The 10,781-nt window shown below is 51.9% G+C and overlaps 1 protein-coding gene across 1 annotated transcript; it reads right to left on the bottom strand.

Moving 5' to 3' along the window:
- Positions 1 to 2,367: 2,367 nt before the first annotated feature.
- On the bottom strand, positions 2,368 to 10,305 carry LOC140916525 (protocadherin-10). The gene is made up of 4 exons (XM_078854173.1): positions 7,858 to 10,305; positions 4,366 to 4,424; positions 4,162 to 4,250; positions 2,368 to 3,664 (listed from the first exon to the last, which is right to left on the bottom strand). Exons 1-4 carry the CDS (start codon positions 10,303 to 10,305, stop codon positions 3,405 to 3,407), a joined length of 2,856 nt encoding a protein of 951 aa, XP_078710299.1. The 3' UTR covers positions 2,368 to 3,404.
- Between the last annotated feature and the right edge of the window lie 476 nt (positions 10,306 to 10,781).

Below are 10,781 nucleotides of genomic sequence, written 5' to 3'. Positions count from 1 at the left end.
TTCATCGGATGCATATCATGGAAACTGCAGCAGGCTTTATATATACACAGAGAATATGAAACAATACCTCCTGCCACCCCACTGTCCTGCTGGTAATAGCTTATCTAAAGTGATCATCAGGTGGGCCATTTCCAGCACAAATCCAGGTTTTCTCACCCTCCACCCCCCACACAAATTCACTCTCCTGCTGGTGATAGCCCATCCAAAGTGACAACTCTTTTAGTTGTCTAGAACTTTTAGTAAGTAATCTAGCTAGGTATGTGTTAGATTATGATTTCTTTAAATGGCTGAGAAAAGAATTGTGCTGAATAGAATAACTATTTCTGTCTGTGTATCTTTTTTGTAACTTAAGTTTTTGCCTAGAGGGATTCTCTATGTTTTGAATCTAATTACCCTGTAAGGTATCTACTATCCTGATTTTACAGAGGGGATTTCTTTACTTCTATTTACTCCTTTTTCTATTAAAAGTCTTCTTGTAAGAAAACTGAATGCTTTTTCATTGTTCTCAGATCCAAGGGTTTGGGTCTGTGGTCACCTATGCAAATTGGTGAGGCTTTTTATCCAACATTTCCTAGGAAAGGGGGGTGCAAGTGTTGGGAGGATTGTTCATTGTTCTTAAGATCCAAGGGTCTGGGTCTGTAGTCACCTAGGCAAATTGGTGGGGCTTTTTACCAAACCTTGTCCAGGAAGAGGGGTGCAAGGTTTTGGGAAGTATTTGGGGGGAAAGATGTTTCCAAACAGCTCTTCCCCAGCAACCAGTATTTGTTTGGTGGTGGTAGCAGCCAATCCAAGGACAAAGGGTGGAATATTTTGTACCTTAGGGAACTTTTTGACCTAAGTTGGTAAAGATAAGCTTAGGAGGTTTTCATGCAGGTCCCCACATCTGTACCCTAGCGTTCAGAGTGGGGGAGGAAACTTGATAGCCCCCAATTTACCACTGAAGTGGTTCAAAGGGGCCAAGAGTCCGGCGAAGTATGTACAAGGATACTTCAGACATCGCTGAAAGGAAGCCGTACAGGTGAGGAATGCAATAGTGCACACAGCAGAGATTTTTAAAAGGAAAGCAAGGGATATAACTTCTTCTGTGGAAAAGACAAGATTAAGCATTTTAATATTGCTAGCTCGCAATATGGTAATTGCGGCAAGTTACAGAGCTTTAAAAGATCTCCAGCAAGCTTTGGCCAAGTCTCTGTTCAGAGGCAATGATAATATTCTGCCCAATGAAAGGTGAAAAACAAAACCATCAGAGAAACCGTTGTCAGTGTGGCTGCTGTTTGTTGCCCATCAGAAAAGCCATGGAGCTGTCTGAGCTATTAAAATACAATTTTATTGGTATAAAGCAAACACTGTGAAACAAACACTACTTGTTGAAAGAGAATTTCTGATGCACTGCATGTATTGTTCGAAATTAGCTGTAATTCAAAAGCCTAGCAATCTTCCTTCTGTGACTCTGGCACACTTCTCCACACGGTTTCCATGCCCACAGACCAAGAGTAGCTCTCCAGGAAAATTGTTCCTCTGCGTTATTTTAAATAGGTCTGTCAGTTCAAATCTGTCAACAAAGAGAAGATTCAGATTCAGAGACCTTTGGGCTCTTGGGGGCTAGTCCCAAGCAAACCAAAACTAGAATCACCGGATCTGAGCTGTGTCCCCACTCCCACCTGCGTAGCAAATTTGAACAAGCTTGGACTGTCTCCGTGGTGATGGACAATCATCTTCCCTTGAGTTTCTCAAAGGAAATATACTCTTCGGACTCTAGGATGAGTACAACTAACACAGCAGTTTGTTGGAGGTGGGCAGACCTGTTTTTTGATTTGGGATTCTGCCTGATTGTGTGTTTAATACCTTAAAAAGCAACGTGGGGTGGAGTGAAAACTTCTCTTTGATCTGCCAGGGCAGCTAGAGCAGTGATGTGCTTGTGTGCAGGAGATCATCACCCCATCTAAAGAAGGGTCCCAGCCTACTGTTCATTAGTCAAAAGGGGGAGCTTATTTTTTACACTTCCCATAGAGGAAAAAAACAAGAGTGGGCTCTGGGGAAGGAAATCTCGCTGAGATCCACCCCACAGTCATCACCAAGGGAGCTGTTATTGGTGGAAAGGACAGCAGAGCCTTCCACTAAATGTAGAGGATTCCAGGGGCTTGTAGGAGGCCAACGCCATCCACGTAGAAGATTGAGCCCCTGTACGATGTCTGACCCCTATGCGGGGTCCCCGGCTACATGGCAACTTGGTTTCATTAAGACCCCGGTACCATTACCAGGGTCTCTGCCTTCAGTACTCCTGAGATTCCTGAGGGAGGCTAAGTAGAAAAGATGATCTAGCCCCACTCTGTGCGTCCCCCGGCTACCCAGTCTCCACCCCCCTTCCACATCACAGACCACAAAGAGGAGGAAGTGTGGGTCCCTTCCACGCCTGGGAACTCGAGACTTTCCCATAAACTCTCTCTTTAAGAACTCTTTAAGATCCTGGAAACTTTCAGTTATAATTTTAATAATAAAAACCAGCCTTACCAGATGAGATTTGCGTTTCAGATGAGCGGATCAAAAATTACAACACCTGGCAGTTGTTTAGTTATGTGTTTTAACTGTCAGTGAGGCCAGAAACAATTGGCTGGTTTCAGCATGCTGTGCCCTGCCTTCATGTCTCCCCTGTGACAGATCTGAGATCCAGGTCTAATAAATTATTATTCCATAATTCCTTAATTTATGGAAAGAGAGTTCTCCTGCAGGTAGTATATATGTTTGCTTTAACCCGAGTAGCTCTCCCAGCCCTCTTGATTTTAACATGGCATTTTGCAGCTATTCCAGTGCATTAAACAGTCAGAAACATACACGTGTACTTGATACATTCACACAGCCGCACGAGGAAAGAAGTTACAATAGTTACAAAATTGAGCTTGCTAAAGGCTTCTTGAAATGCGCGAGACATAGCCGAGGGCTACTCGGACTTCCGACCCCCAGAATAAATCGGCATGGGGATGTGCTTAACACAAGGCAAATCCTTTCTGTAATCCTCTCACCCACTACTGAACGGTCATGTACCCACTAATACACAGACCAGCTACCACCCCTGCAGAATGACATGGGAAGAATCTTAATATCGTTCGTCCAATCTCCCATTTCATTCCTTCTCTCGGTTCAAGTGCTGCAAATCCATCTCCCTTTCTGTTCAGCTGCAGGCCGGAGACTGGACTTGGTTAAATTACAACAGTAGGTACCTAGGCTGCAGGCAATGCATCGCACGGTTCAGCCGATTAGCAAGGAGGGCACTTTTCCTACAGAAGGACCCACTGCTTCTTACACTTTATGAAAGCTGCAGGCTGGAAAAGGCAACTGTCCCCATCTCAGCTTCACCAGGAACACGGACAGAGCTGCCCTGGCCCGGCGCTCTCCTCCGGCAGCCATTATTTTAAGTCATTGTTGATAATCATGCTATCGCCTATGTCGCAATAGGTGGCCATTTTCTTTCTCTTCCCAAAAGTGGAGAAGCTGTTCTTGTCCTCCGGATCCAGGCAGTGGGGCCCCTCCTTGTTTGCCAGCATGGTTGGGGTCCCTGGTATATAAACGTTGTGCTGGTAATCCAGAGGTGGGATGTGCGGCGGATACAGGGGGCCGTACCTGGGGGTCCAAATGCTGTTGGAGGCCCTGGGTGCCTTCTGGAATTCTGGAGAAAGCAAACGTTAGCTAGCGCCGGGAAAAGCTTCTGGGGACCAGAGAGGATCAGTCTCTCACACACTCACTCTCTCTCTCTCTCAGTCGGCCTTTAACAAGCCTGGGGTAGGAAGAAATTAATCCGTTCTAGGGGCTGAGCTGCAGGCCGGTGCCGCCGGACTACCGCTCTACATCCCTAGTTCTGCTCCCTACAGCTGTTGTGGCTGGTACATAGAAAGGTTCCTCTCACGACCATGATGCGTTTCCAACATCCCAGTGCTCCCACCACCGCTCCCCACGCCCATTCCTGGCGGTGCACTGGCCTCGGGGGAGGCTAGGGTTTGGAGCAGCCCGGGCTCGGATAAGGGATAAAGCACCTACAGCGCCGGTGGGGAATGAAAGGCTCAGGTATGGCCTTAGACTGGCAGCCTGGTTCGGTTCCCCCAGCCATTTTGGGAGTTGCCGGGTTAGACTTTAGGCATGTGATGTTCTGCACCACCCAACACTAACCAGAGACTGGAGTGAACAGGGTACGCAGCCTGTCGTGCTCTTTCTGGACTCCTCTGCGGACTCCCCCTACGTCCTCCAGACTCTGCGAACTAAAGAGAACCAGCGAGACAACAAAGACGCCATGAAGACTTCACTCATATTCAGGTCAGCAATAACCGCCCCTCCCAGTTTACCCCATGCCCTCTAAGTATTGGATTCTGGTACCTTTTCAGGGCTGATCGCTGGGTTTTTGTAGGCAGCCAGTCCACAATGGGCTGTTTGATCTGCAAAATACAGGAAATATACAACATTAGACCCATGGAATTTCCATCTTTAGGGCGCATGGATTTGCCATACCCATCATCTCCCCCCAAAGAAACGTTGAGTGCTTAATGCTCACTGCAAAGGGAATCGAATGAATTAGGTTAGATCCTTTTGGCTCAGGTTGTGTTGGTCTGAGCTAGATGAACTCTGCCTGCTTTTCGGGCGAATTGAGAAGCCACTGAAGGTCCAGGTTCCATGTGGTCAGGGGATGAATTAGCTACACTGCGAAAGAGGTGGGAAATGATCTCTAGAGCAAGAGAAGTGAGATGCCTTCTAGGTATATCTCCTAGGGTGGTGTGAAACTGATCACTCGACAGAATCTCCAGCTCTGATAAAAAAAAAATCACCTCCAAGAACCCATACACCTGACTCTACGCGGGGAGTGAAAAGTGCAAGGCAGAGACACATGGCAAATGGCAGGGCAATGCTGCCCTATTCTCCTTGTTCCGGGGGAGGAATATTTACCTTTCCCACTGAAAGCTAAAGCTGTCACTCCGCATCCAGTTATTGGTCTGCTTTCGGATCTCATTCAGATTACAATATTTAATTACTGTCCTGCCAAAGCGCAGGAACAAAGCTGCTGCTTGCTTGTATGATTTCTGCGTTTAGAACAACTAACAAAGGGAGCTGTCTTATCTTTTATGTTTCACCAGTGAAGCAAAAAGCCTTCTGCTTCCAGAAATCCACTGAAAACCCTCTCTGGCCCGCACTCTAACCCACTTCAGTTGCTCTCTGTAAATATGTTGCCGGTCTAAATAATCTGCTTGTTCTTCTAATCCGTCTCCTTCAAAGGATAGAAGGTGATGGAACATCAGATACAAACCCGAATGGAGAAGCAAGCAGGGCTTTCAAAGAGGTTCATTTGTATTCTGTTTTCTCGGTCCGACTCCAACTTGGCTGTAGCCAGAGCGGTTTTTTAATCTCAGTGTCAGACTCCCTGGATTGTGAAATGGAAGCTGCAGCTGATTTGGCTTGCATTAAAAAAACACAATTATTTCACTATTGTTCCACAGGTTTATTTAATATGCCTGCCTCGCTGTCATTTAGTCAGACGTTGGAAGGCTCCAGTACCTGTCCTGTCAATGATTTCTCAGCCAACTGGGTGCAGTTGATCCTGGTAATTGACTAGGTGTGAGTTCAAAAGCGAGTCCGAATCAGGGAAGCCTTTTCTGAGGATTTAGGGGTAAAAACTTAAATGTCGTAGAGGTGACAGTAACTGAAAAGGCAGATTAGTGGGCCTCCAAATTCCAGGCTTTCCTGCCTTGGGAGGCAGCATGAGGGGTGGGAAATGTATTAGGGGTGAGCTCCGGACATATCTCCTTCCGCCCCCCGCCCACCCTAGCTCCAGAAAACAGGCAAGAGAAAGAAGCCAGTGGAGTTACGGCGGCGGGAGTGAGGTAAGAATCAGGCCAATTACTCGGTTCCGAAAGCAATGCGCCTCTGAAGCCAACTAGCCCGTGGTAGTAACCAAAGTAACTGTTCGGACATAACTGAGCCCTCTAGTGTTCTACTGACACTTGGTAACCTAGGTTTGACAACAACTTGCTTTGCCCCTTAACAGAGCCATCCATCAGCTCTCAAAGCGCCCCTCGGACATCCAAGAATTAAACCTCACTGCACCTCTGTGAGGTAATACTATCTCCATTTTACAGAGGGGAAACTGAGGCACAGAGACACAGGAAATCTCTGACAGAGCCGAAAGCGAAGCCTTCCAGACTTGTCTCCCCCCACTAGATCACACTTCCTTTCTTCTCCCTCTTGCCCCCATCCCAGTTTTCACACCTTAATTCCCAACCCCAGTCTGTAAATCTGGATCCATTCTTTCATTACAGATTTTTTTCTCTTAATATTTGTAAACATTTTTCATTATTATTAGTTAGTTAGTTTCGATTGAGGTGGCTTAGTCTGCTATCTCCCTACACCCGCCTGAGGCGGAAAGGCGTGGAAATCAGCTGTGTGCGGAATGTCACTAGAGGGAGTTTGTAACTGACTGGAGGAAAATCGCATTAACATATTAGACAACTGTGTCCAATGATCCAAGGGAAAATGTAAAAAGAAAACCTGTCTACAGAATGTCTTGTGCTTATTTTAAAAAGGGATATTTTGTTAAAGTAAAATGTTTGTAAGTGGATTAGACTTCTCATCCCCATCCATCCCCAGTAATCGCGTTATTGAAAGAGTATTTCATCTAAACAATTAGACGTTATTCATTTAAATACCTAACGAAAGTTGACATAAAAATCTCTTTAAATCTTTTTTTCTCTCCGAGCGCAGAGTCTGGGCTTTTGCACCATCTAGTGATCAGTTCACTGAAATGTCAGGCATTTGTCTTCTGCAAAGTGCTCTTCCTCTTCAGCATTCCAGCTAATATTTCAGCATTAATTTTAAGAGATGCCAGGAGAAAAGTGGTGTCCTTAGGAAATGGGGTAATGGCGAAGTATCTCAGTTACAAAGGCAAGGAGATGCCCCTGAAAGAACCAAACAAGATACCAGGTCTCAAGTGTAAGGACTGGAGAGGCAATCCTGCAGCATGACATCCTTCGCTCCCTTCGTTAGTTTGGGAAGGATTTTAATCACCACATGAAACCTCCCCCGCCCTCCAACAAAGCCACTTAGGGCGATTTATAAATAATAATAAAACCCGAAAAGGATCATCACTAGTAGGAAAGCACTGGGTGCGGGTACTGATGCAGCACTGGGCAGCGACTGCATCTGAATCTGCTTGAGCCGGGTGTATCTGCCTGAATTTCTTGTTGAGACAAAGGAGCTGAAAAGCCCCATGGGCCACTCGAGCGCCTGAGTAATTCGTGCCGCCTGTAATATGTGCGGAGGGGAAATACGGAATAGACAGTAAAATTTCAAGAGGCTTAAACCACCGCTTGCTTTGCTGCCCCGGTGTAAGGTCTGGCTCTCTTGAAGGAAGGCTACGGGGCAGTGCAGCCGCGATCGGAGGCTAAGCGAGAGCCCTCAAAAGACAGTTATCTCCTGAGACAGCCCTTGGCTTTCTGGGCACGGTCCCTATTTCAGTCTTAATAGGAGCTGGGCTGCTGCTTCTGAGCGCTTTCTGCTACTTCCCCTAATTTAAAATGAGCCTGACGTTCCCCAAATCATTAACTGGAATGAGTAAGGAGCGTGCTGGAGAATTCCCTGCTGTCTGACGGGTACTAATTCTGACACTGCCACTTGATCAAAGGGTCCGGTAATTATCTTTAAAAAGTTGTGCCTGAATGAAAGGATTTCTCCCCGCTCAGATGCGTTTCCAGGGGGCGGGGGAGGGAGAGAAGAAGGGGGAAAGCCGGGCTAACTCTTGAAGGGGTTTCTCATGGCACTGTCTCCCCGTGCGCCTCACTGAGCCCCACCGCCTGCACTGCAGCGCGGGGTTACCTGGCTGGCGGCACTGACGGTGTTATTGGCCTCTCGGGCCTTCCTGCCCGGCCCTGGTAAGTCCTCGGCGGCTTTCTCGTTGTTCCTCGGGGGACTCGGGCTGTAGGGCTTTAGAAACATGAAGTCGCTCTTGGCGGACTCCGGGGTCAGGCAGACTTTGTAGCAGTAGCCTGGAGGGCCGCTGCCTGCCACGTCCAGGCAGTTGGTGGGCACTTTGTTGCCCGAGGAGAGCTGGGGCTTGATGTTGGAATTTTTGAAGACCTTGGCAGAGGCCCTGGCCCTCACGCAGCAGCAGGCGGGGAGGGAGCAGCCATAGCCATGCAGGGAGTGCCGGTCCTTGTGGCACTTGATGGCCGTGAGGATGATGATGGCCACCAGAAAGGTGAAAGACACGGAGCCCAGTGAGACGATGAGGTAGAGGGTGAGGGTGGAGGAGGAGAGTTCGGGGTTCAGGGAGAGCTCGTTGAAATCGGACAGGGTCTCGGGCATGCTCTCCACCACGGACAGCAGCAGGGATATAGAGGCGGAGAGCGGCGGCTGCCCGTTGTCCCGCACCTGGATGACCAAGCGCTGCCTGGTGGCATCTTTGTCCAGGAAGGCTCGGATGGTGCGGAGCTCGCCCGTGTACAGGGCCACGCTGAAGAGGCTGGGGTCAGTGGCCTGCAGGATCTGGTAGGAGAGCCTGGAATTCTGCCCAGAGTCCGCGTCTACGGCTGACACCTTTCCCACCACGTAGCCGGGGTCGGCTGAGCGGGGCACCACCTCTGTGGCAAGCGAGCCGTTGCGGGGCACGGGCGAGACGATGACCGGCGCGTTGTCATTCTGGTCCAGGATGAAGACGTTGACGGTGACATTGCTGCTGAGCGGGGGGAAGCCCGCGTCCTGCGCCTGCACCTGCACCTGGAAGTTGCGGATCTGCTCGTAGTCCAGAGAGCGCAGCGCGTACATGTGCCCGCTGTCCGAGTTGATGGAGACATAGGTGGCCACGGGCATGCCCTGGATGTGCCCCTCGGCGATGGAGTAGGACAGATAGGCGTTCTGCCGGCAGTCGGGGTCCACAGCGCTGACAGAGCAGATGGAGGCGCCCGGGGCGTTGTTCTCCAGCACATAGACGTTGTAGGAGGGCTGCAGGAAGCGGGGCGCGTTGTCGTTGATGTCCGACACCTGGACGGTCAGGGTCTTCCTGGTGAGCAGCGCTGGCGAGCCCATGTCCCGTGCCGTGATGCTGAGGTTGTACTCGGGCACGGCCTCGCGGTCCAGCGCCGCGGTGGTGACCAGCGTGTAGTAGTTGCGGAAGGCGGCCTGGAGCTGGAAGGGCACGTTGCGGGGGATCTCGCAGCTCACCTGCCCGTTGTCCCCGGAGTCCCGGTCCAGCACGCTGATCACGGCGATCACGGTGCCCGGCGGCGCGTCCTCCAGCACCGGCGTGGAAACCGAGGTGAGGCTCACCTCCGGCGCGTTATCGTTGACATCGAGCAGGTGCACCAGCACCCGGCAGTGCACGGCCACCGCCGAGGGGCCGCGGTCCTTGGCCTGCACGTAGAGCTCCTGCAGGCGCGCCCGCTCGTAGTCCAGCGGGCCGGCCAGGCGCACCTGGCCGCTGCGCGGCTCCACGCTGAAGAGCTGGCGCACCCGGGGCGGCGCATGGCCGCTGAAGGAGTACTCGATCTCGCCGTTCGTGCCCTCGTCCAGGTCCGTGGCGTTGAGCTTGATGACCAGCGTGCCTGGCGGCGCGTCCTCGGGCAGGCTCACCCCGTACGAGGGCTGGTCGAAGGCCGGCACGTTGTCGTTGGCGTCCAGCACGGTGACGAGGATTCCGGCGGTGCCCGACCTCTCCGGGAGGCCGCCGTCCAGGGCTGTGAGCAGCAGGCGGTGGCTGCGCTGCTTCTCGCGATCCAGGGCTCGCTCCAGCACCAGCTCGGCGAACTTGCTGCCGTCGCTGCGGGTCTGCACCTCGAGCGAGAAGAAGCCGTTGGAGCTGAGCTGGTAGGTGCGCAGGGAGTTGGTGCCCACGTCCGGGTCCTGCGCGCTCTCCAGCGGGAAGCGGGCGCCGGGCAGCGCCGACTCGGTCACCTCCAGCACGTATTCCGGCCAGGGGAAGCTGGGCGCGTTGTCGTTGATGTCCAGCACCTCCACCTCCACGCGGTACAGCGCCAGCGGGCTCTCGATCACCAGCTGCAGGTGCAGCAGGCAGACCCCGCCGGCCTCGCACACCTCCTCGCGGTCGATCTTCTCGTTGACGAAGAGGATCCCGTTCTCCAAGTTCACCTCCAGATGCTGCTTGGTGCTGGCCCGGGACACGATGCGGAACCGCCGCGTCGACAGCTTGGACACGTCCAGACCCAGGTCCTCGGCGATGTTAGCCACGAAGGCGCCGTGCTCCAGCTCCTCGGGTACCGAGTAGCGCAGCTGGCCGGCCGCCGGCTCCAGGCAAGAAGTCACCAGGAGCAGCAGCATCTGCCGGCTCCAAGTCCAGCCGCTGCCCCAGACTCCAGCCCCCATAGCGCCGGGGCCCCTGCTCCGGCAGCGCCTCCAGGGATAAGACTCACCCAAGACCACCCGTGCCATCCAGCGGGAGCCTGCGCTGTCTCCCGGGGCAGAAGGCGTCGGAAGCGAAGGGTGCGGTGGCTCGCCTGGATCTGAGAGCGCCGCCGTTGCTGCTTTGCCGCTCCCCCACTTGCGTTTGTCCAACACTTGGACTTCCAACTACTTTCGGGCTCAGAGACTGAGCAGCGGAGGGAGGACCCGCCTCGCATTTCAGCACCGCATTGGTGGACAGAGGAGTCGAAAGCCAGAGCTGTAATTACTGCCGGAATGGTTAACCCTTTGCTGACCAGGGCGAAGGGAGGGAGAGAGGCAGGGAGGGAGGAGAGAGCGCGATGTGTTCATGCTAATGCCCGGGAGATTGCAATCATTTCCATACAGGAAAAGGT

This window comes from Lepidochelys kempii, chromosome 8 (genome assembly GCF_965140285.1).
Source record: "Lepidochelys kempii isolate rLepKem1 chromosome 8, rLepKem1.hap1, whole genome shotgun sequence".
NCBI classification, from domain to species: domain Eukaryota; kingdom Metazoa; phylum Chordata; order Testudines; family Cheloniidae; genus Lepidochelys; species Lepidochelys kempii.
The sequence above is the reverse complement of the archived record's forward strand: the minus strand, read 5'-3'. Positions and strand labels throughout refer to the sequence as shown.

Excerpts from the sequence above, each read along its gene's own strand:
- LOC140916525 (XM_078854173.1), bottom strand. The coding sequence starts at position 10,305 with ATGCTGCTGCTCCTGGTGACTTCTTGCCTGGAGCCGGCGGCCGGCCAG. Across the intron at positions 4,425-7,857 it reads CCAATAACACCGTCAGTGCC|ATCAAACAGCCCATTGTGGA; the intron begins GCCAGCCAGGTA and ends TGTATTTTGCAG. Across the intron at positions 4,251-4,365 it reads CAGCGATCAGCCCTGAAAAG|TTCGCAGAGTCTGGAGGACG; the intron begins GTACCAGAATCC and ends GGTTCTCTTTAG.